General features: G+C 40.1%; 1 protein-coding gene across 2 annotated transcripts in view; it reads left to right on the top strand.

Moving 5' to 3' along the window:
• The first annotated feature begins 887 nt into the window (after positions 1–887).
• Positions 888–27,086, top strand: part of SULA (NAD(P)-binding Rossmann-fold superfamily protein) — a 65,279-nt gene continuing 39,080 nt past the window's right edge. For both annotated transcript variants that reach the window (XR_016432375.1, XM_090008819.1), the window contains exons 1-5: positions 888–1,116; positions 1,182–1,244; positions 3,310–3,385; positions 20,876–20,935; positions 22,074–22,192. Coding sequence is in view for 1 of the 2 variants with exons in the window: in XM_090008819.1 (XP_089864945.1) it covers positions 1,042–1,116; positions 1,182–1,244; positions 3,310–3,385; positions 20,876–20,935; positions 22,074–22,192 (393 nt within the window). In the remaining variant the exon portion in view is untranslated. The remainder of the gene's footprint in view (positions 1,117–1,181; positions 1,245–3,309; positions 3,386–20,875; positions 20,936–22,073; positions 22,193–27,086) is intronic.

Genomic DNA, 27,086 nt, shown 5'->3' with positions numbered 1-27,086 from the left:
GTTGAGCTTACAACAATAAAAGTTGATGAAAAATCAAAGATAGAGGATGCCCTTGAACTTAAAGATGTAAAAATGACATTGAACAATGAAGTGTCAGATGGCGATAATAGTTCACAGAAGCTTTGGGCAGTCGTGGTTGCCATAACAAAATAATGAGCTAATAACTTTTTTTGTGTTTTTGTTACCTACATTAATTGAAACTTTATATATTATTGAAGTTGTTTGAATTTTGTTACGTACATTAATTAATTAATTAATTGAAATTGTCTATGAATAAAGTTGTTTGAGTTTTGTTTTTAGAGGAGAAGAATTGTTTATATAACAAATAATAAAATTGTTTGAGTGTTACTTTTTGAGGAAGATAAATTATATATATGATCTAGAATGAAGTTGTTTGAATCTTGTAAGTTGTTAGATACGTGTTGTTTTTGTATAATTTGTGAAAAAACACGTAATGAACATATATTTGTAGTTGATTTTTTGATCAGAAAGAAATTTTATAAGTTGTGTGTAAATTTCATTTTTTTTTAAATAAAAAAGTAAATTGGCAAGGGTACGCGTGCATTGCTCTTGGTTGCCCTTGCTCAAGTGGCTTGTGCAACTGAGTGTCCCTCAACATCGCGTTGCTCTTCAGCCAACCCCTTCTCGTGCAAGGCACAGGTTGGGAATTCACCATAGGCGCTTGCCTCACTACTTTGCCCCACGCATTAGGCTTTGCTTAGCACTTATACTAAGTGCCGGACCTAAGGTTCAGCCGCTGACACTCGGTGGCTGGTACCCGGTTTTAGAGAGAGAGAGAGAGAGTAACAAAGTTTTTTACGGGGTGAGGTGGGCCCGGCTAATCTTACTGGCTTGTAGTCGTAGCTGCAAGCTTGCCGCCACCAGACATTGTGATCAGGTTCTCTCACCTCTTTTGTATTACTGTCAACTTGTGCTCAAGCCTCAACCTCATTTCATTTGGTGCTGTGGCTGTCAAGCGAACACGAGGGAGCCTCTGAGAGAGAGAGAGAGAGAGAGAGAGAGAGAGAGAGAGAGTTTCCAATGGAGCTCTTCCGAGCAAGTTTCAGGCGCACCGACGCCGCACGCCCTCTTCCCAGCGTCCCACGTCCCACATTGGTTCTCTCTCTCTCTCTCTTTGGTTTCTGTTCATCATGACAAATCTCTCTTATGTTTTTTTCTAGGCAAATGGTGCTCCAAAACCTCGCTCCGTGCGCGTCAAGGACGCCAACAACGACCCCTCGTCGGTAATTCACTCCCTATTTCTTACTTCAAAAGCTTTCCTTGTTTCCCCTTTCTCCGGTTTCAGTACATTCCTCTTCGCTGTTTCATTCACTTGTAATGCTGGATTGTTTCTATTTTTCTCCTCTTTGAAAAAACTGGGAATTTTGTTTTTTGACGTGAATCCTTACACATAAAATTCATTTTTTTGTGTTGTTTATAATCCGATAAATTTGAGGCTTTCCTTTTCTGTTTGTTGTTTGTTGGTGTGATTTTGTTTCACTTGCCATCCTGCACTCTTGTGCTGAATCTATCTCCATTTTCATTTTTTACGCTCTTTGGTTAGTTACAAATGCGAGGATTTACATCTGATTTTAGTTGGTTGGTATAGACTTAAATTTGTTGCGCTTCCACTGTTAATTGTTCGCAGTTCCTGCTTCACGAGAAAGGGTTTCCCATTGCATGCACTCTGAAGTCTGAACTCAGGAAAGAGTGTGTCAAAATATTGTTTGGATTGATAGAATTATGAGTTTTACTTGGATTGCCTATCTTGATTAGTTCAAATGCATGTGCAGTAAGTCATGCCCTTCGTGCATGCCCGCATGTTTCGTGCTTGAATGGCGAGGCAAACATCTTGCTTCTAGTGTCCCTCGTATCTGTCATCGTATGTTACCTAGACACTCCTTGAGGTCCAGCATATCGGTCGTGTTGGACACAACACTGAGATTGACACACTTTGACACAACTCAGATACGGGTATTTCAAACTTCGAAGTGTCCAACACTGTTGGATATGCTGGGCATTACATTTCAAATGTCAGACACTCCACATGTATTGTATGGATACTTACACTTAAGTGCAATACTTTATAATCAACATTTGTTTTTCTTTTGCCATTTTCAATTATATCTTGAGCAATGTCAACCTCTAGACCTTTTTTTTCCTTTTTCAATCATGTTATGTTTTTTCTTCACTTTTTCCTTCTTTGACATTCATATATATATATATATATATATGTGTGTGTGTGTGTGTGTGTGTGTGTGTGTGTGTAGCCTAGGTGTACCTACACCCACCTAATAAAAACCATGGCTGTAGGCTGCATCTTCTCAATCAGACCTCATAAATATATTCAACGTAGTATATTTGACAGGAATAACACATTCAATAATGTTTTCTGGATGTAAAAATGCTATTTTTCATATGAAACTTTTTCATATTTTGGGCCATCGATCTTTGAAGATCTTAAAAAACCTACATGCACGTCATGATCACATGATCCAAAGCTCAATGTGTGAATCTCACTGTTGTGTTGTACATGGCTGGACGCCGATATGGTGTACCTCAAGGAGTGTCTAGGTAACATAGAATGACAGATACGAGGGACACTAGAAGCAAGATGTTTGCCTCACAATTCAAGCATGAAACACACTGTTTTGCATAAGGGGCATGACTTATCGCACATGCATTTGAACTGATCAAGAAGATAAACCAAGCAAAACTCATAATTCTATCAATCCGATAAACATTTTAATACTCTCCCTACATTATTTATATGTATATATATATACACACATACCTAACTTTTCAAGGCCCAATGCATCTGACACATTGTGCCCATGTTTGACACCAAAGCTCATGCTGGTGTTTAGGACTTCCTGATTGATAGAACAGGTGCAGGTACTGCTATTTCTTGTGATCAACACAGGTTCCTTAAAATGACTGGAAAAGTCGACTTAACATAATCCTTTAGATGTTTTATTTGTTTTATCACCATATATATATATATGTGTGTGTGTGTGTGTGTGTGTGTGTGTGTGCATATGTATATATTTTTTCTGTGCCACCTCATGGGCATAATGTGTGCATCGGAGTTATGTCATAGACTACAATATGTCCTGATTATATTTCTAGTTTAGCTCCTTTTCTTTTAAGAAGGCTCACCAAGCTAATTTGCTAGTTTTCTCTCTGCTCTTTTTTAAGATGGTCAATGCCATGGATCTTTTTTTGGCATACTTCTAGAAAAGGGAAGACTTAATAATTCTTTAGAAAATTCAAGTAAATTGACTATTAACCACTTTGTGTTTTCTTCAGAGCAATCAAATGACTGTGTCCATCACAGGGGCCACAGGGTTTATTGGCAGAAGATTGGTCCAGAGACTACTTGCAGGTCTCTGATCTTCTCTCTCAATCTTCTCATTGTCAATGCTGATACTGCTTCATAAAAATTCACATCTTTGTGTTCTTGCTGTTCATTTCAGCCTACTTTCTGTGCATTGGAGATGTGTGTGTGATTTGAATATACAAATTTTAAATTGTGCAATCCATATCAGAAAACTGACAAGTTTCACAGTTAAACAGTGAATTTTCTATTGTTCAAGTCTTCGCATCTAAGTCATTTTTGTTTGTTGCTATATGTTACATCTGAATCTGTAAAATTCTGATTTTTCACCTGGGAAATTGTTATTGCAATTTGTTCAACCTCTTTCTTGTTATTGAGAAAGACCTAGTTATTCTTCTTTTTTTAATGTCAAAGCATAGTTTTTTCTTAACATGTTTTCTTCTGTCTTAATACCCATTTTGCATTTCTTGTTTCAGATGGAACTTATTTCAAGTTTCTGGCATAAATTCAGCCTGCTAAAAATATAACTATGTGCTGTTCATTTATACTGAAATTGGCATTGTACACAAATATAGCAAAATATAATTGGTAGAATGCCCCTCTTGTGGATGTGTAGAGCCTGCGAGTCTTCAGAAATAAATAGCTAATGAGTATAAAGTGTATTTGTACACAATTTCCTTCAATGGTCAAATTGCAAAATCTAGAAACCAAATAGTCTGCCATACCTGTAATGACCCCAAACCAACCATTAAAAAATGCAGGCTTTTTTGTTTTTTTTACATTTGCGGAAAACATTCCAAGGACTCGGGGCACATTACAAATTTAATATTCACAACCCATCAACCATTTCAGACATAGAAATTTTAAACCATGAACTGAAATTGTATTTACTCAATCAAATAATTTCAATTAAGTTCTACATAGTTTTCTAATCAAAACAAATTCTCCAGGGTATGTTAGAACTCGGGCCACCAGATCATAACCCTCGTGCCCTCTAGCCACTCAGTCCCTCCATCATGGCGTCTCAGTACCTGAAAAACATTTTTTTAAAAACCACGTAAAAACTAAAGTTCTTGCTTGTACGAGACCTTCTCAAATTCCAATAGTAAGGAAATAACATAAAGTAAATCAAACACAAGTTTAAAAGGACTCACAAATAACACATCATCAGAACAAACTTACCATCCAAGGAGTTTAAGCAAGCAAATAGAAATTTCATGCTAAAATAAACATTTAAAGATGCATGAATTGGTACAACATGCATGAATATCTTTTAAGTTCATTAATCGATATTTTCTTTTGCACGCATGTTCCTATTTAATGCATATAAATATTTAATGTCCACTTTTTTAACAACCCACAGATACTCAAAACGGGCAAAATTCCTGAGGTAAGACAGTTCTCAGTAGTAACTTATCACACAATTTGTATTTTATTTACTGGGTTTTGCATTTGTTTCTCGATCGATATTAGAAATCATCACCATCAATCGGAACATTAAAATCATCACCTAATACCGGGATAATAAGAAAATCAACATCCATTGCCGCCACTTTCATGGTATACCAATAACCGCAGTTGAGTCAACAACATGAACCACACATCGGATTCTTGAGGACAACAAACACACATGGTGTTTAGTATCCTTACGGTACTCCATGACCGTCATCCAAGGTTTCTACCCTTTTAGAGGGACATCAAAGAAGAAAATTATTACGTTGTTTGGTCTCTTTTACCATTTTTAATGAATTCAAAGTTCTTCACACAAGAACAATTATGCAAATCCACATGCAATAACTGATGCAACGAGGAGGCTCGATTTCACGTTCCTTGATGTTGACTGACGAGGCACGACCCTTGTGTTGGTGCGATGTGTAGAAAAGTAAAGAAAAGGCCCACCGAAAATGATGAGGCTTGTTTATTCAATGAAAATTTCAAATGAACATTAAAGAATGTAAACTAAAGGATCAACAATAGAATGGAATAAAGAAAGTAAAGGAAGGGACGGCTGGAAGAAAACAAAACAGAAAAATCAAAGGCTGCTGCAATTCTTCAATCCCCCTTCACGCCAGTGTTTTAAATCTCGCCGAGTCAACTCGTTGACTCGGCTGACTCGGCTCGGCTCGCCCCTCCAGCGAGTCAACCCGGTAAGGCAAACTCGGTTTGCCAAAACTCGGGCTTGACTCGGCTTGACTCAGCCTGACTCGGCTTGACTCGGTCGAGTTTTGGGATGTTTGAAATTTGTTTTTTGAGTTTCAAATTACAGTTTTGAAATATATAAGTACATATATTTTAACAAGGGTTACCCCCAGATTTTGTATAAAAAAGAAAATAAAAATCATTTAAAGATAAAAAAACATTTAAATCCATAGAATAAAATCGCCATGTTGTTCGAACTACTGTTCACCCTGTGTTATCAACTTATTCTAGCAAAATATTTTAAAGAAATGATTCTCACTATATATGGCGGGTCAACTGTGCCTATGGGAAGTCACATTTAGGTTTCATCATCCATTTGTTATGTGAACAAGCATTGTACATATTCAAATATTAGTAGTCTTTTTATAGTTGTGCCATTAATATATTTCTTGCATAGTTTTATACATGAGAAAATTGCTTATTTATGTTGATATTGGGCATTCTGTAAACTTTCAATATGCACATATATCCCTGTTTTACATTTATGGATTTGTTAGAGAGGGAATTAAAACTTTTAAAACAAGCTAGCATATATGATTGGCCATTTTAGGAACTTTAGGTAGTAGCAGACTGAACTCATAGTGACCAAATCCTCTAATTCAAGTCATGAATTAGTCAAAGTGCTTGTATAAATATCAAATTCAATTATTCAAGCAAACCTCTATAGCTCTTTGCAGTTGTTTTTATATTCTTACAGACATTTGGAGACTATATTTACTCAAAAACATGGTTTCAGACAAATTATATATTGTTTTTCTTTTAAAATCAAAAGTTAACAAAACCCGGTCCGAGTCACCGAGTTGACCCGTCGAGTCACGAGTCAATAAAGAACGAGTCGAGTTCCGAGTCACGGGTTTTAAAACCTTGCTTCACGCAATCCTAGACAGGGCTTTTAAAGACGACCACTGGATTCGGGTCTCGGGTCCGGATCCGGATCCGAGACAACTTCATTTTGGAACCAGATCAGTGGCGATCCGGGCCTTCCCTCTTCTGGAGTAGGTGTGCAGTACATCCCTGCATCGGGTCGCCTTACCTGTGATCGGATCCTGTTGCTGGATCCGATCATCCATCCCTTGTGGTGGGTCGGGTTCCCTGGCCGTGCCAGGGTCACGCGGTACAGCCTGCTGTGCATCATTCTCCCTTGGTTGAGAAGAAGTCGACTCTGACGACTTGTTGTCCCTACAATAAGCATATAGATCAGACACATTGAAAATCCGAGAAATGTTCCAATCTTCGGGCAGTTCTAGGAGGTAGGCATTAGGACCCAATCGACGGAGGACCTTGAATGGGCCATATTTCTTAGGACTCAGTTTACTATAAGTACCCACTGGGAAACGCTCAGGACGTAGATAAACCCAAATGAACTGACCAACTTGAAACTGGATATCGCGACGACCTTGGTCAACAAAAGCTTTGTAGGCTTCGTAACTCTCAATTAGCTTGGCTTGGACTTGTTTGTGGATATCACGCATGTATTCAATATCATCAAATGCATTTGGGGCTGGATCAGGGATAATAGACACAGGTGCTAAGTCAACTACATGAGTGGGTGACCGCCCATAAACCACTTGGAAATGAGACTTGCCTGTGGACCTGTTGATGAAACTGTTATATGCAAACTCGGCTTGAGGCAATACTAGGTTCCAGGTTTTGACATTTTTCCCTACTAGACTCTGTAACAAGTTCCCTAAGGTGTGGTTCACAACTTCGGTTTGACCATCGGTTTGTGGATAGTACACACTACCGAACTGAAGCTTGGTCTTCAACAAGGCCCATAACGATTTTAAAAAATGACTCATAAAATGCGTGTCACGATCGAAGGTGATCGTGTGGGGTAAACCATGGAAATGGGCGACGTCCTTGAAGTAATAGGAAGCTACTAATGAGGCGTCGGTGATTCGCTTACACGAGATAAAAATAACCATTTTGGAGAACCGGTCAACAACGACTAAAATTGAATCAAAATGACGCGGGGTTTTGGGAAGACCCACGATGAAATCCATGGACACGTGCTCTCACAAATGCTCAGGGATGGGTAACGGAGTATACAGACCACTATTCTGACGATGACCCTTAGACACTTGACACACATGACAACTTTGAACGAACTTGACATCTTTGCGCATTTTGGGCCAAAAGTATCGTTCATCTAAAAGAGCGAGCATCTTATCATGTCCAAAATGCCCAACTAGCCCCCCTTCATGTAACTCGAAAATCAACTGAAGCCTAAGAGAGAAATCAAGCACACATAACTTGTTTCCACGAAAGTGGTAACCATTATGACTACTAAAACGGTGGTCGACGGTGCGATCAGAGGAGAGGCACCCTTCTCAGGCTTGCTGGAAATCAGGGTCTGTCGGGTATAACTCTTTGCACTGCTCGAACCTAATGACCTGCACTGACATAGTCATCAGAAGGCTGTTCTTCCTACTAAGAGCGTTTGCCACCTTGTTCAGAGTACCAGATTGATGGCGAATCGTGAATGTGTACTCTTGCAAGAAACTGACCCACTTGGCATGACGAGCACTTAGCTTCTTTTGACTATTTAGATACTTCAATGCCTCATGATCCGTGTACAAGACAAACTCCTTATAAATGAGATAATGCCTCCAATAACGAAGGGCTTGTACAACGACATAAAACTCAACGTCATAAGTGGAATACTGACACTTGGACTGAGTCGACTTCTCACTAAAGAAAGCAACAGGTCGACGGTTCTAACTTAAGACAGCGCCAATTCCCACTTCAGAGGCATCACACTCCACCTCAAAGACTGCATTGAAATCAGGAAGGGCTAAGATAGGGGCACTAGTCATTGTTTCTTTGATGATTGTAAAGGCCTTTCCCGCGACAGGCGTCCAATGGAAGCTAGTACCCTTTAGGCATTCCGTGATAGGGGCCAAGAGGGTGCTGAAATTTCGCACAAAACGATGGTACAAAGTGGCTAACCCGTGGAAGCTACGGATCTCTCTTATAGTCTTTGGGGTAGGCCAATCTACGATCGCACGGACTTTCGCAGGATCTGCCTTAACTCTATCGGAAGACACCATAAAACCTAAGAACACGACACTTGACGTCATAAACTCACACTTTTTGGCATTGGCGTACAACTTTTCACTCCTTAAAATCTCTAGGACCTGACGCAGGTGACTCAAATGGGCAGACAAAGATGAGCTATAAATCAAGATATCATCAAAATACACAACGACAAACTTTCCTATTCAGGGACGCAACACTTGGGTCATCATATTCATGAAAGTACTTGGGGCATTAGATAACCCAAATTGCATGACTAACCACTCGTACAATCCATCACGTGTCTTGAATGCTGTCTTCCACTCATCCCCCTTTCGGATACGAATCTGTCTATTTTGGAGAAAATGGAAGCACCAGACAACATATCAAACATATCGTCCAAACGGGGGTTGGGAAAACGGTATTTGACAGTTATGCGATTGATCGCTCGACTATCGACACACATGCGCATGGACCCGTCTTTCTTAGGAGTGAGCAGGGCAGGCACTGCACAAGGGCTCACACTCTCACGAATAAAGCCCTTCTGGAGTAACTCCTGAACCTGCCTCAACAACTCGGCATGCTCGGATGGGTTCACGTGATATGCGGGGAGATTGGGGAGACTCGACCCTGGCACAAAATCAATAGCATGCTGCACAATTCGCATGGAAGGAAGGCCATCTGGGAGGTCTTCTGTCATAATGTCGTGAAACTCATCAATAAGAGCCACGACATTCGCGGGAACGGGCAAGGGCGTACTCGTCAACGGCTTGGCCACAAGGGCATAACAATAACCATCCTCCCGACAATGGTCCAAGAAAGACCAGTAGGATAGGTCTGCAAGTCGGGGAACTCGCTCAGGCTTATCCACCGTGGGAAACCCGGTCTCCTTGACGGGAAGGACTATCTTATGACCCTTAAATATGAACGAGTACGTGTTCCTACGACCATCATGAATGGTCTTGCGGTCAAACTGCCATGGACCTCCCAAAAGGATGTGACACGCGTGCATGGGGGCTACATCACACCACACCTCACCTCATCGTGGTAGTGTTCTCCCATAGAAAACTGAACTAAACAACGCTGGTTGATGAGGACCTTATTTCGCTTCTTTAACCAAGCCATCTTATAGGGTTGGGACAGTTTCTCGGTTTTTAGGTTCAAGGTAGACACTATACTCTCGGACACCATATTCTCGCATGCTCCGGTATCAATGATAACGTCACACGCGTGACTCTCACAGTTGCACCGGGTTCTAAAAATATTATTCCTCAACCATTTTGATGGGGCCGACTCCCGGGGTGCGGTCAACACATGACGGATGAACAACAAATTTTTAACGTTACCGTCGAACTCTACAACTTCCCTCTCGTCCTCCCCCTCAATAAACGAATCACTCTCACTCTCACTCTCACTCTCACTATCAGACACCGACTCTACGATACCCTCTACAAAGTGTGTATTCTTGCTCATGGTAGGGCACTTGGACGCAACATGACCTAACTCCGACACCTAAAACAATGAATAGTAGACTCACTAGACTTGGCTTTGGATCTAGTGTGGTAAGCGGGTCCAGACTGGTCGGGTTTGCTAGGGTCAACTCTAGGGGTGGACTTTGAGTCTTCCTTCCTAAGAGAGCTCGCTCCCTTGGTTGGGAAACTCAACTTGGGTCGACTAGACTGGTCACTACGGGTGATCCTGTATTCCTGTCTCCTCTTCAACTTTTCCTCTACATTCATGGCATAACTGCTTGCCTGATATATTGACTCGACTGCGATACAACTAAAGTCATCAGAAATGGCAGAACAGAGACCAAAAATGTACCTCGTGACCTGCTGGTGGGCGGTTTCCTCGATCTGCACTCGTAGAGAAAGATAATGGAACTCAGTAGTGTACTCTGCCACAGTTCGGGTACCCTGACACAAGGTGAGGTACTCTTTGTAGGCTCATTCGGCGTGATCTGACGACACGAACTTGGACTGCATCAAGCTCTGCATCTCTTCTCACGATTGCACGCGCTCTAGTCTCTGTTGCTCCCTCGACCTCTGCAGCTTAACCCACCATGTCTATGCTAGTCCTCTCAATCGAGTGGAGGTTAGGGAGACACGACGGTGCTCAGCTACATCGTGATAGTCAAAGAAGAACTGGACGGCATAAGACCAGTCGAAGAACTGCTCCGTATCGAACCGACCTGCGAACTCTAGAAGCTCCAGCTTCACCCCGTATGTGGAGGGGCGCTCTAGTGCTCTCTGCTGGCGGACCTTCACCATGCCTGCGGGGTACTCATTCTAGAAAGTATCATCGTCCCCACACTGCTTCATCGTTGCGGTCCTGCTCGCCTGGCGACTGGTGTTGACGTACTCCGACAGGTAGTCGGCGCTCAGGTCGCGCCGGTCCCTACTGAATTTGCCTCGGTCTGGCTTGTCCATGGGCGGGAGCCATCTACGGTCGGCGTTGGGGCACCAGGATGACAGGGGGTCCAAAGTAAGGTGGATGGGTATCGGGCTCTAGGTGGGTAGGAATGGGATAATATGGGTTTGGGTTAGGATAGTGGTGTTGGGTCGGATACGGTATTGGGTTCTGGATCAGGGTTGGGTTAATGGGTTGGTTCGAGTATAGGGTCTGGTTGGTATAATATTGGGTTGATTCACCCGATTGGATGTGGATCGGGTCTATTCCTAAACTACTCGTCGGACTCAGATTTGGATAGGTTGGATCGAAGATCAAGTTGTGGGGATAAAAGGCTTGGTTTGAACTCTATCCACGATCCATATGATTATGGGTTTGATTTTGACTCGGCTCAAATCCAAATTGGAGCTCCGTCCGGGTCCGAGTTCGAGTCCGATATGGGTTTGGGTCGGTATGGGATCCATTTTGTGGGTCAAAACTAACGGGTTGGGTCTGGTTCGAGGCGAACCGCGAACCATTCCCAATTGGGTAGGTCGGGTAAGTAGGTTCAGAACTCTGACCCGCTCCCGGGGACCCAAAAAATGGTTCACGAGACCCAAGCCCGGGCCCCATGTTCACGAACTCGGGTCTGGACCCTCTTGGGTCCAGATTTGTCCACACAGCCCCCCTGCTCCCACTCCTGGGTTTGCCGCCTTACGGCTCCCACGCACGGGCTCAAGGGGAAAGGTCACAGCCTTTCCGGGTCGGACGGAGGAACCCGGGTCCTCAGCAGTGCCCAGCTGGACGTCGGGACCCTGCAGGTCCGACCCACCCTATGGCACGAGCTCCCCAGCGCGAGGCCACGAGCCCAGGCTTGGGGCAAGACCCAGCGTAACGTTGTGGTCCTGTAGCTCGGGCCCAGCCTGCGATGCAGTCGCAGGGACTCGCTGCCACGGCTGGGGTGCATTCACACCTTGATGGTTCGGTGGGAGGGAACCCGGAACTGGGCGACTCGCGGTCGCTGCTGATTCGAGATGGAGGAGAGGTATCGGATGGGGAGAACTGCCGCAACCTGCATCCCTGTGAAGGGTTTCCTCAATGCCTTCTCGTCACACCTTGTGTTGGAGGGCCACCGAGGCTGGATCGACGACGACAACATCATCGGGGTTGTTCGCGCGCGTGCCTAACTGGTTCAATAGCACCGCATACGCATCTACTTTGGATTCAAGGCCACCCATTCGCGCTTCGACCCTGTCCATACGCTTCGACACACCGGCGATGTCCTTACTTACGCGCGTCATACCCTCTTGAACTTTGGTCATCATGGCCATCACCTTCGCCATTGGATCTTCGCTGCCAGTCGCCTCCCATTCCTTTTCAGTCGCCGGATCGCTCCTCGCCTCTTGACCCATGTCATTGTCGAAGGAGGAAAACCGTGGGCTCTGATACCACTTTGATGCAGCGAGGAGGCTCGAGTTTCACGTTCCTTGATGTTGACTGACGAGGCACGACCCTCGTGTTCGTGCGATGTGCAGAAAAATAAAGAAAAGGCCCACCGAAAATGATGAGGCTTGTTTATTCAATGGAAGTTTCAAATGAACATTAAAGAATGTAAACTAAAGGATCAACAATAGAATGGAATAAAGAAAGTAAAGGAAGGGACAGTTGGAAGAAAACAAAACAGAAAAATCAAAGGCTGCTGCAATTCTTCAATCCCCCTTCACGCAACCCTAGACATGGCTTTTAAAGACGACTACTGGATCTGGGTCTCGGGTCTGGATCCGGACCCGAGATAGCTTCATTTTGGAACCAGATCGGTGGCGATCCGGGCCTTCCCTCTTCTGGAGTAGGTGTGCAGTACATCCCTGCATCGGGTCACCTTACCTGTGATCGAATCCTGCTGCTGGGTCCGATCGCTCATCCCTTGTGGTGGGTCGGGTTCCCTGACCGTGCCAGGGTCACGCGGTACAGCCTGCTCTGCATCAATAACAATTTTGGGCCCTTGCTCTGTCACATCAACAATATAATTATTTCAAAACCAATTTTTTCAACAAAATCATTGCAATGTAAATTACAATTTAACATTTCATGAGCAATGCTCATAGCCTCAAAAGGCGTATCAGTGATTCAGACATTTCTACAATCAGATAGCATTGCAAGAGTTTTTTTTAGTGAACACTCATAAATAATCAACTTTTCATGTTCATAATCACGACAATTTAATGAATGCATATTGAACCATGTATAATAGTCTTACCATACTGTCAGAGAAGTCATAACAGTTGAAAATTCACAGAATAACTGTTCATGATATATTTTTGCTGCAAACTCTAACAAGATCAGAAACACATGTATATATATATATTTATGTTGTAAGTGCTGTCAAGATTAAAGACAGTTATGTATATATACTCTCAAGATCGCAGGGATATATATATATATATATATCTATGCTGTGAACACTGTAAATATTGCAGAAAACTATATATATATATCTGTTGTGAACATTCTCAAAATCGCCGACAGCTATATATACATTTGTGCGGAGATCATTATCAAAATTGCAGATAGTAGTATATATGTATATGTTGTGAAGGTTATCAAAATCGTAGACATATATATATATATATATATATATATATATATATATATATATATATATATATATGCTGCGAACTCTAACCAGGTCGTAGACAAATCACATACATATATATGCTCTTGCTGCAAACAAAAATCAAGACTTGCACACACACACACACACACACACACACACATATATATATATATATATATATATATATATATATTTGTGCTGCGATCACTCATAAGATCGCAAACAGATATGCATATGTATGTTGCATCTACTATCAAGATTGCAGATTGTTGTATATATATATATATATTAATGTTACGAAGATAGTCCAAATCATAAGCTGATATACATATATATAAGGGTTGTGAACACAACCCAAATCACAGACTGATATACATATGTATCAAGGCTGTGAACACAGTTGAGATCGCATGCTGATATATATATATATATATATATATATATATATATATATATATATATATATATATATATATATATTGTCTACGAACACAGTCCAACTTGTAGACTGATATACTTGTTTTTACGTTGCGAAAGTAACCCAAGACGCAGACTTATATACACGTACATCAATGTTGTAACAACCCCAACTCATACCCGTGGAAAAATGATTTTTTTTTAAACAATTACGAAAACAAACGCAGAGACCTAGGGTCTTACAGTCAGAACCACATCCACAACCATAAGAGATCTTACACTAACCTTTAACCAAAACAAACCAACTTTATTCATTATTAATGAATGTCTAAGAATAATAGCAATGAACATCAAATAAAACTAAATGGAGCCACTCTGTCCAAGGAAACATATGTCAACGCGGTCACGCAATCCTCGTAGCTCTTCGAAGTATCTGATCTTATCACGGGGCCTCAGAGGTTGTGAAAAACATAAAACATACGGTGTCAAAATCATAGGTCCTGCGTACGAATTCTTCTAATGATTCAACTAAGTAAGAAGAACATAAATTAGATTTAAACAACATTTTTAGACGATTACATCTACAACAAAATCATAATTTATCTAACTATTCATGCATTAGAAAATATTTATCATGCAATAACAAGATACCACATTTAAAAGAACAGATAACGATGCATGATCTAATGCAGAACAAGAATATGCATGATATCAACGCACATGTATGAGTAAATTATTATCTTTTATCAGAGTTTTTTTTGTATGCATGTCCCTATTAAATGTACACAATTTTAGTTCTACTTTCCATTAGAGCCCGCAGATACTAAAAAATGAGCACAACAATTTCCGAAGTTTAAGTTAGGTTTCCAGTTGTAGCTTATCATATAATTTGTATTTTTATTATTGAGTTTCACACTTGACCCTCGGCTAATATCAAGAATCAACACCATCCATCGAAACATTAGAAATCAACATCTAATGTCGGGACTCTAGGAAAATTAACATCTGCTGATGCTACTTTTTTGGTATACCAATAACAATAGTTGTATCTATACACCGCCCCCAGGCAAAGTGGCGAAATGTCCTTAAAATCGTGGCCGGAAGGTGAACCACCTAGTTGAGTTTAAGGGTCCAATCGCAAACAAAGTTTTAGTATCCTCACGGTTCCCCAAAACCGCCATACACGATTCCCACACTGTGGCATAGGCATCCAGGAAGAAACATTAATTATACTGTATTGTTCATTTTATCTTTTTATCAAAAAACAAGTTCTTTACACAGGATTGGTTTTGCAAATCAACATGCAAAACACAATACGGGACCTTGGTCTGTTACAATATTTAATAGTGTAATTAGTTTAAAATCAATAAGTTTAAATGAATTTTTGCAATGCATTTAACAACTTAGAGCAACACCTGCTCGCAACCCACATGGCCTACAGTAGTGCACATTTCGACCACTCATGCATCACATGCAAAAACCACGGTGAATATGTAATTTATGCAATCATTCAACATACTCACAAATGCGCATACATTCACACACATTATGACAATTTCATATGCATATGAACATAGGCTTGAAAACACACGTCTTGTTCTCACATGTTTGTCTCATACATTTTCTTGAAATATGCACATGCCTATGCTGATGCCTCATAAGCTACTTTAAAAAATTCGACCATTAGTAACATGCACATTTATACTGCACGAATGTGGTGTCTTGTATGACACTAAGCCATGTAAAACCATTGTGATACTTTGTGACGCATGAATATGCATGCAAAGGTATGCATAACAAATGTATGGAAGCATGCATGTCAGTCCAATCATGCATAATATACATAATGTTTTCTGTCACATGGTTACATATATGCATGCCTAACAACTTACATGAAAACATGCATTCTGGTCACATGAAGCAGGCGTGACATAACACATTAATCGTGTATGCAGCTATCATTCAACATATATGTATAAATCTGAACATTTAGAACATGAGTATGTGTAACATATGTAAATCTGGATAGTGGTAACACACAAATCAGGATTTTAAACATGCCTAAATCAGTACATTTATCCTGCACAAATCTGAGTATTTAATCTGTCAAAAATCTAAACATGCAACAAGAAGAAGTCTGAATAGTTGACATGCGAAAAATTAGCATATGTATCGACAATTATAATTCTGGATCATTGACTGGTACCTCTATATATATTTTTATGGATGTATAGTAATTATTTTTTTTATACTATAACTTAGCCCAGCCGAACCAGTCGTTTGGGGTTGGGCAACAAGCAGCCCTGCCCAACCGACTGTTTCAGTTGGGCTTAGCCACCAACAAACAGGCCCAGATTCTCTGTGGTTTCAAATCTGCTCAGTTGAAACAGAGTTCGGCTGGGCTTGACAGGCTTTGCATCTGCCCAGCCGAACACAGGTCGACCGGGCCTGACAATAGATAAATTTGACCAGCCAACATGTGCTTGGCTGGGCTTAATAAAAAATGTAAACATGCTGGACAGTAGTGGGATCATATCCAATAAATCAATTGAACAAAACATTCACTATATATATATATATATATATATATATATATATATATATATATATATATATATATATATATATATATATATATATATATATATATATATATATATATATATATATAATGTGGCTCGACCCAGCCTACTCAGTCGGCTGAGACTGAGCAACTGACGAGTCTGTCCACAGTCGGTTGGGCTTCACCATACAAGTGGTTGCCCAGCCGATAGTCGGCTGGGTCCACTATATATATATTTTGAAACCACACATGCACCGGATCTGCACAAGCGTGTACATGGCAGATCTGTCCGCAGTAAGTGTGGCAGATCTGTCTACCTATAAAAGTAAACAGATCTGCCCAGATTGACAGATCTGAATATACAAAATATATATATATATATATATATATATATATATATATATATATATATATATATATATATATATATATCCAGTTTGTATTCCCAAAAAGGGAAATTGTTAACATGAATATGCATCTTAATGAAAAAGAGTAAATCTGTATATATATATATACACAAAAAAAAAATCAGATTTCCCTTTTCTTTCTTTACTTTCACTAAAACATTGCATAGTAACCCATCTATGCTCTTTTTCCTCATTTGAAAGAAGAGAAGAACCTCTACCTTTTTCCTTGTTGTGGGTTAATCCTCGAAGAAAGTAGAAGATGTTGATGGAGCTTCTGTTGCCCCCTCTCCACGCCAATCTCTCTCTCTCTCTCTCTCTTTTTCTTGCTCCCTTTCTCTATCTCACGATTTTTTTTAGTTTAAATAATGAGAGACCCTAGAGGGTGCCGCCCCTCTAGGCTTTCTCACATGGGGGTCTGGAGATAGAGTTTCCATTCTATCTTCAATCTCACTTTCCTACTTTTCCTCAACTTTTCTCTTTTTTTTTGTTGATTTTTTTTCCAACTTCTTTAGTAATTACCTTTTTTTATTTTTTTACCTCTTAGTAACATTGGACTCTTCTAGAGATTGATGCCCCCTTCTAGAACCCTAGCTGCTCATTATCTACTAAATTTTGGAATTTATTAATTTTAATTTTAATATTAAAATAATTAATTATTAATTAATAATTGCCCAAAAAATTTCAGAGGATGCCTTATCCCTCTGGGAGTTTTTTTAATATTAAATATCTTCAAATTAAACCTTTATTCTGATTTTAAAACTTTAATTTCGTTGAGTCTGGATTTTGGATCTGGAGATCCAGATCCATATCCATATCCATATCCAAAATTCATTTGGATTTTAAGTTGGATCAGATCCTAATTAATATGGGTCTTGGACTGAGTACAGATCCATATTAATTTCGATCATATGGATTAAATCCAATCCGATCCAATCTAGATTCAGCTCTGTCGCGGCAGGCTTTTTTTTGAAAAATGCGATTTTTGGGCCAACTGTAGCCTGAATTCGAAAAAGTAAAATACCGTTGAACTCAAAATTTCGAGGCGCATCTAATGATGTAAAATTCGATTTTCGCCTCCGAATTTAACCCTAATTTTGCTCAAATTTTGTTTGATTTTAAAGTTTTAAAAATAAAACTTTTTATCACCTTTTAATTGGCTCGTTTAGGTCTTGTTGATGAGACCTGGGCCAAGCCCAGACTCAAATATCACATTCCTAATATCGAATATTTATCGAATTTTCTTCAACACTTAGCCAAATTTTCAGAAATCTCCCAATTTGACTAAGTCTAAAACTACATGATATTATAGTTGTGGACATGGCCAAACACGCAAACTAATATACATGTTTTTATATTGCGAAAGTAACCCAAGTCGCAGACTGATATGCATATACATCAATGTTGTAGACTGATATATCAGCTGCTAGCTGCAAACACCAGCGAAATTGCGGACTGATGTATCAGCTGCAGGCTGCGAACACCAGCAAAATTGCAGACTGATATATCATCTACAAATACAGTCCAGGTTGCAAGCTCACACACACACACATTATATATATATATATATATATATATATATATATATATATATATATATATACTGCAAATCTTTGTTCAAGAACGTATAAAAATTAGATTTATGCATCAAGAAAGCAAATAATACAAAGTTATACATGCAGAAAATCACAGGCATGATCAAGAACACAGAAAAATCAGATTTATACATCAAGAACACATAAAATACAAATTTTATACATGCAGAAAATTGCAGGCATGTTCAAGGACACAGAATAATCAGATTTATGCATCAAGAATGCAGAAAATACAAATTTTATACATGCAGAAAATTGCAGGCATGTTCAAGGACACAGAATAATCAGATTTATGCATCAAGAATGCAGAAAATACAGATTTTATACATGCATAAAATCACAGGCATGTTCAAGAATACAAAATATCAGATTTATGCATCAAGAACGCAGAAAATACAGATTTTATACATGCAGAAAATTGCAGATTCAATTTTCCCTTAAACTTATGCGATTTAGCCCATGCTAAATCCTCGTTGTATCAGAAAAAGAGAAGAACCCACACCTTTTTGCTTATAGATCTACGAAAATAGGAGAAGGAGGCGTTGGAGAGGAAGCTCCGGTTTCTCCTTTTTTTTTCCTTTTCTCTTCCTCTCCCTTTCTCTTTTCCTCTTTTTCTTCCTCTCTCTCTCTAGGGCACACCATTTTTTTTTCTTCCTAAGGCAATGATTTTGAGTGAGAGAGGGGGGTCACGCCCCCTACTTATAGTCATATTGGGACTCCCCATAGGGGGGAACGTCCCCTAGTATTTAAAATTAAAAGATTTCTATTTAAATATGAATTCTTCTAATTTCCCACCTTTATATATATCCATATATACCTATATATTAAAATATATCTTTTTTTTAAATAATATAGTTTACCCTAACATAATTGGATTATGGGTCTTGGCAGTGGGTTCAAGATTCATATCACTAATGGGTTATGGATCTTAGCATTAGGTCCAAGATCCATACAATGAATGGATCATGAATCTGGACATTGGATCCATGATCCATACCATAAATGGATAATAAATCTTGGCAACGGATCCAAGATCCATATAAAAAATGGATCATGGATCTTGGCAATGGATCCAAAATCCATATCAAGATCCACTAATGTCAGCATTAATATCGATTTCCATATAACAATTACATTGTTTTATTAAAATTTACATTTATTAAAATTTTAAATTTAAGGAAAATTTGCGAGATATTACAATACCTCCATGTTATGGTAAGCTGGTGTACACTAGCGCTTTCCTTGGGGAGTTTAAAACCCTGATAATGGACTTAAGCTAGTCAAACAGTATCTAGTTCTTTTGTTTTGTTACAAGAGTGGAGAACATGTTGATGCTGAGTGATTGCTTATTCATTAAGAGTAATATTATATATAAGGCATATTATTAATATATGTACATGTATCCCTTTATATATTGGTAGTTTGCTACAGAGGAGTGAAATGGAATATTGAAAAGTGTACAAATTCATAAGTACATGGCGTAATCAAGAGAATAACAAAGAACAAGAATGAAGAAGAAGAGCAAAGAGAGCGAGAAGAACAATAAAAGCTTCATTAGCAAGAAAGTAGCAAGAATACAACATATAGGGGACGTCCCCCTTCACTACACCTGAAAAAAAAATTAGTTGACTCTAACCACTTGAAAAAATACAGAAGTGCCCCTTATAAATAATCTTATGTACACAAGAAAAAGGGAAGCACCAAAGATAGTAATACATACTCTACAACCATATTACACTCTCCAACAAAAAGCTGTTAGTATCACTAGCCCTGTGAATCAGAGATTAAAGGCTGAACAAGGAAATCTATGTTCTAATCCCATAAGGCTAAAACATCTTAAGATCTCTCTCTCAATTTGTCACTCAAGCACTAAGCTAGCTGCTTTGTGGGGAGTTGGGTTGCCTTTAGTAAAAGATTGGGTGCAGTAATCTCTCTCTCTCTCTCTCTCTCTCTCTCTCTCTCTCTCTCTTCTTCTTCGTATCTTGCAACATGGTGTAGCTTGACCAATAACCATTTGAAACCTTTGGGTAAGTTAATTAAGCCTATTCAGTATTAGTTTGTTGTTTTATAGTTCTCTGTAGTTAGTTTCTATTTGATGTGGAAAGATATTTTGACTTCATCTCTGTACTGGTCTCACGTGGGTGCAATATGAAATCTTATACTTTATTCCATCATCCTAAATGTTTATGCTTTTCTTGAGCTTTATCTACATTATCATAACTATTTAACTGGGTGTTAGCGGTATGTGTCACTGCTTTTGACTGATTCTTTGGTGATCTTCCACAAACTGGTGCTTGTGTAATGCTTTCCCAATCATGTATTTTGCTTTTGCTTGAAATACAGATAATCACAATGTCCGTGTTTTGACAAGGTCAACATCAAAAGCAAGGTCAGTTTTTCCTGGTAAGAAAACCATTTGCATCATATGCATTTTGCTGCTTTGAAATGCTGAATCAATTCCCATTCGAGAAATGCTTAACCTTTCGTCATTTTGGAGGAATAGTTAACATGTTCTTAGTAGTTCAGTGAAAGGCATATTTCAACTTGAGCTGCATTTTATATGTATTTCATGAGGAATTTATAAAAACATGTTATAGTATGTTTATCATTAGGCTTGCTTCATTATCTGCAACAAATTTGTTTTTCTTATGTTCAAAAGGATTAAAGCAGTCAACATGGACCTTCGTCTTTTCCATCCTTAATGTACACATTTCTATTTCCCTAATAGCTACCACATGCTTCCTTGTGCACTTCTACTTGCTTACTTCAATGGTTGTGTGAATGCATTCATCACTTTGAACCTAATTGATGCGAACTAAAATAATACACCAGGACCTGGGATCCACCATATTGGTTTATGATTTGTTAAGGGATATGGGTGGTAGGGCTTTCTTTCTGTTAGACCTTTTCCACAGTGTGCCTATCTGTACCATGTTTTACTCTGAAATTTGAGGTCCTTAAATGTATATACAGAACCCATATCCACATTCTAATGGCCAACACTTGTAAACTTTTTGTTACATAAACAACTTGCATAAATAAAAGATTTAAACTTAACGTGCATGTTGGTGTATACGTTGTAAGCATCGTCACAGATATCACCACTGTTTTGAAAGTATTGTGATATTATATCAAAAACCAATTTGGAAGGTAAAATATCATGAAATTGTGAAAATATGACAATTTGTATGTATTGCGATACTGTCATGGTATGTTATGATGTTGAGTACTTCAAATCTTTTTAAAGAACTTTGTTGTAGCCTAGATTTTTTTTGTGATCCTTCTTTTTATAGACTCTTCTGAAAAAACTATTTTTTTTCTTTCTTATTTTCTGTTATTTGTTATATTTTCTTGTTTTTTAAGTGTCAAGGTTTTTTCACGAGTTATTGAAAATCCTGAAGTATCCTGAGATATTGCCTTTGTCGAGATATATCTGAGACCAATGTATGTGACTGTGGTTCTAGGCTAACAAGTTTATTCTTTTTGGTTTTTATATCTGACCATCCAGCATATATAAGTGGATATTTTATTGCATATGCAGCTGAGAAGTTCCCTGGCATAGTAATTGCAGAGGATCCTGAATGGGGAAATTGCATCGAGGGTTCAAGTGCTGTAGTCAACTTGGCTGGGATGCCCATAAGTACCCGATGGTCTCCTGAGGTTTGTGGTACATCCACAAATCTTTCGATTGTTCTATTATGAATGTTGAGTGCAAAGAATATTGTTCTTGTTGTCTATTCCTATGATGCATTTCTGCTTCTCTGAAGGGGAAAAAGAGAAAAGAACAATCATGTCCTACGATCAGTTTATCATGAATTTTCAAATATCCTATGAATCCAAAATGTGATGATGTAATGATCAGCATCAGATAATAGAATAATAGATGGTTCTGCAGCAAAATATGCTGCACAAACTAGTAATAAGGGTTAGATGTCTGAATTAGGTTAAGGTATTTGTAACTCAATATATGTGATTGATTATTAATTGTTAACATGAATCAACATGTACTGGGATCTGTAAACCAGAGAGCATAATCATGGTGAAACAGAATCTGTAACCAGTTTTATTATCAGAATTATTTATTTTATTAATATGATTATTATAATTATGTATATATGTGGTTTGTTTTAAACAGTGGTTTATTTTAAACTGTTAGGTTGCACATGTATACCTGAATGCAAAAATCTAGTAGATAGGGGATTCTGTTACAATTTCCAGATTGTAAATATGAAAAATAAACCAGTCAACTGGAAGGATTCTGATCTCTACATACATATCATGTTGTTCGCAACATCAGAGTTGGTCTTTAGGTCACCTAAAAGTAGTTTTCTCTATGTATTATCTGCTAATGCATTAATAGTAATGAACAAGAAGCATTTGACATACTGACATGTGTAAGTATTTTATGAGCCAGCAAATAATTAGGTCTTTTATATTCACTAATCTGAAATCAGGAAGCCTGAGATCAAATTTGATGTCTAGATTAAATAAAGAAAGAAAAATGCACCTGGCCATTGTTTAGAAAGATGATTGCAATTATAGTATACCAAGACCCCAACTCATACCCCTTAAAAAATGTAGATTTTTTTTTTATTTTTTTTAACCATTGCAGAAATCTTCCCATAGACCCCGGGCCTTTACGGTTCCACTTTCAGTTGGTTAACCAAACAAACCACTAGGGATCTTACATTTATCATCCATATTATAACAAGCCAAATTTTATTAAATAAGTAAGAATAGTCTCGAAAAAATTGCATAAGAAGAATCAAAGTGCATAAACAATTTAATGTAAAGGAAAATGAAAAGAAAAGTAGAGTCACGCTGTCTATCTATGAGGCTGTCTAGCAAATGTGTAACACTCGTAGCTCTCCTAGAAACGAGTCACTTCACTGATCTCCTGAGACTGCGAAAACCACAAAAGTAAGGGTATCAGAAATTCGAGGAATTTTGTGTATGAATCACTCTAATGAAACAAATAAGCATAAAGAATACAACTAGAAATTCATGCAATAATTTAGAAAAAATGCATTTATGACAGTTTCATAATTTAGGCAGTCTTGTAAGTAACATGGAACAATTGCTAAATAAGAGAAAATATCTTATATCAACAAAGAACATTAACTAAGCATTAAAGACATGCTATTATGCAAAAGAAAATACATATCATGCATTCATCCATATATCACAAGTAAATATGCATGATCTAATGCATAGAAGGAATATTCATGATTTCTGTGCATATGCATGAATAATTTATTATCTTTAAATAAAATATTCTTTTCATATGCATGTCCTTATTAAATGCACATAATTTAAGTTCCTTTTTTTATTACTGTTGCCCGCGGATACACCAAACAGGTAAAATTTTCGAAGTCAAGTAGGGTTCTCAGGATAACTTAACACACAAGTTGTATTTTATTATTGAGTTCTAAACTTAACCCTCGACTGAATCATCTTCGGAACATTAGACTTCCACATCTAATGTCGGGACACTAAGGACCTGATGTAGAGCAGGACCGGGCCGGGCCTATACAGAGTGACCCGGGCGTGGCCAGGGATCTCAGCACCAATGGGATGAACGATCAAACCTAGATGATAGATCCGATCGCGAGTCCGGTACCACGATGCAGGGACGTGCCCCTGCGTACCTATTCCAGGCGAGCGAAGGTCTGAAGCACACACATCGATAACGTTCCAACACATGGGTGATCTAGCACGTCAACAACATTGATTTAATCTCGGGTCCAGGGACTGGACCTGAGATCCAAATCCATTATGCAGTCTATAAATACTCGACCTTAGGGTTACGTAGGGGAGATTGATGATTTGATTGCTTTTGCTATTGTTTTCTCTCTTTTTGTCAGCATTTGTCTCCTACGACAGTCATTATTTCCCTTTCCCAATTTTTTTTTTATTCTTCATTGTAATTCGTTATCTTTCAATAACTGAATTAAGGTAGATCTATTGTTCAGATCACCTGTTTCTCACGTTTTCTGTTCGATATTATTTACTTCTGCACGGTGGATGTGCGTTATGAAAAGCGCTCCTAACGTCAGCACCCAGGTGCATCAGAACTTCGTCTCTGCTGCATCAAAGTGGTATCAGAGCACAACCCCTTCTCCTTGGTCGACGACATGGCGCAAGAAGCGAGGGATGATCCTGCGAGCGGGAAGGAACAAGAGGGATCAAACACCGGCAACGAGGATCCCATGATGCGGATGATCAACATGATGACGAAGATCCAGAAAAATATGCTACGTGTAAGCAAGGACATAGTCGGAATGTCAAAACGCTTGGATGGAATAGAAGGTCGGATCGTGGCCCTCGAATCGTCGGTGGAGACGCACGCAACGACCATGCTGAAAATGAGTATTGGATTGGGCGGCGATGCTGCAGGCCTCGCAGGTGCGATGGTGCTCGAACAAGTCCAACCGAACTCCCGCCAACCTGCTGTGCAACCGGATGGCACCGAGGCGGGCCTGCATAGGGATGCTGGCCGCGTGACACTCCAACAGATGGTACCGTTTCTGAACTCTGTCCTGGTAGCAGCGACGAATCAGATTGGCAGTGCTTACCCACTGAGCCAGGGGGTAGTCGAAGGGTCTCCCATCGTCGGCTCGGGTGTGCAGTCCTGGCCTCAAACCGCGGTAAAGGTTCTGCAGGTCAAAAATGGCCTGCGGGACTCAAACCCGACGCTGGGTCGGGCTACAGGCACCACCACGGTAGCGAGAGATGGGGCATATTTTTCACCCCCCCTGGAACTCGCTCGTGGGGGCTCAATCGCAACCCACCAGTTAGCCGGGGGAGGTGGCCCCATATGGACCAGTCAGAACCTGACAGGGTCCGGCCCGAAACCAGTTGTAGCAGGGCCGAGACCCGGGTCTTGGGGACCACTCTTTGGGTCCCAGGGAGCGGGTCCGAGCCTTGAGCCTTATCCCTCAGCCTACCCAGTTGGGTCCAGTTCGCAATTTATCCCGAATCTGGTCCAACCCAATATTTTAGACCCTAATGCGCAATCCAATACTGACCCAGTCTCGCATCGGACCTGGACAGAGCCTCAGTTCTATTTTGAGTCAGGTCAAAACCAGACCCATCATGTTATGGATCAGGGATCGAGTTCCAGCCAGGCCTTTGTTCCCCACAACTCGATCCATGATCCCACCTATCCCATTCTGGGTCCGACGAATAATTTAGGTTTAGACCCGATCCTGATTCAATCGGGTGAGACGTCCCATTACTTCCCAACCCATACCCAATACCCATACCAAAACCCTGTCCCAAATTCGACCCACTACTTCTACCATAACCCAAACCCATACTACCCCATTCCTACCAATCTAGACCCAGTTAACCGACCAGTCCTTCCCCCATTGACGGGACCCCCTATTATACCAATGCCTCAACGCCGGCCGCAGATGGCTCCCACCCAAGGGCAGGCCAAGCCGAGACAGCTTTAAGCAGTGGCTATGCACAGGGGCCAGCGCGACCTGAGCATCGACCACATGTCAATGAAATCCGTCAGCATCAACCTCCAGTCAAGCAGTACCGTGACCAAGACAATGCTGCCTTGATGGACGATGAAGCCTTCTGGAATGAGTACCCTGCAGGAATGGTGGAACCTCGTTAACAAAGAGCACCAGCGCACCCCTCTACCTACGGGGTGAAGCTGGACCTTCCAGAGTTCGTGGGATGATTCGACGCAGAGCAGTTCTTCGACTGGGCCTATGCCATGCAATTTTTCTTCGACTACCACTCTGTAGCTGAGCACCGTCGTGTCTCTCTAGCGTCCACTCGATTGAGGGGCCTAGCGTAGACATGGTGAGTTGAGCTACAAAGGTCGAGGGAACAACAGGGGCAAGAGCGTGTGCAGACATGAGAAGAGATGCAGAGATTGATGCCGACCAAGTTTGTGCCATCAAACCACGCTGAGATAGCCTACAAGGAGTACCTGACCCTGCGTCAAGTCACCCGAACTGTGGCGGAGTACACCACTGAGTTCCATCGTTTATCCCCGCGAGTGCAGATTGAGGAGACCGCCTGCCAGCAGGTCACGAGGTATATTTCTGGTCTTCGCCCTGCTATTTTTGATGACTTCAGTTGTGTCACAGTCAAGTCATTGGATCAGGCCAGCAGTTATGCTATAAATGTGGAGGAAAAGTTGAAAAGGAGGCAGGACTATTGATGCAATGGTACGGTGTGGACTCGGTATGCACCGATCCACGATCCAAAATGATCTAAACGCACGCAAAAGCTTAAAAGATAAAGAGTCTGAACAGAACTCTGAGAAATAGATTTTCAGGACCTGTGCGCTCTGTTTCGACAAAGGCGGTCCAAATAAAAATTGTGCGCGACTCGCACAACTTTTTAATGAATCCGAAAACACCGGATTCGGATCAGGGATGTCCGTTCCACGGACTCGGAACCGGGATTGATAAACAAGTCCAAGACAGACTATCGGATTCCACGGACAGACTCTTCGAAGGGGTTTTCGACCCCTCAAACGATGGAGTTTGCTGAAACTCACAACTGAGCAATCGAAGGTCAGGTTCATACC

Source organism: Nuphar pumila, chromosome 6 (assembly GCF_984573655.1).
Source record: "Nuphar pumila chromosome 6, dmNupPumi1.hap1.1, whole genome shotgun sequence".
Lineage (NCBI taxonomy): Eukaryota > Viridiplantae > Streptophyta > Magnoliopsida > Nymphaeales > Nymphaeaceae > Nuphar > Nuphar pumila.
This window is presented reverse-complemented; position numbering and strand designations above follow the sequence as displayed.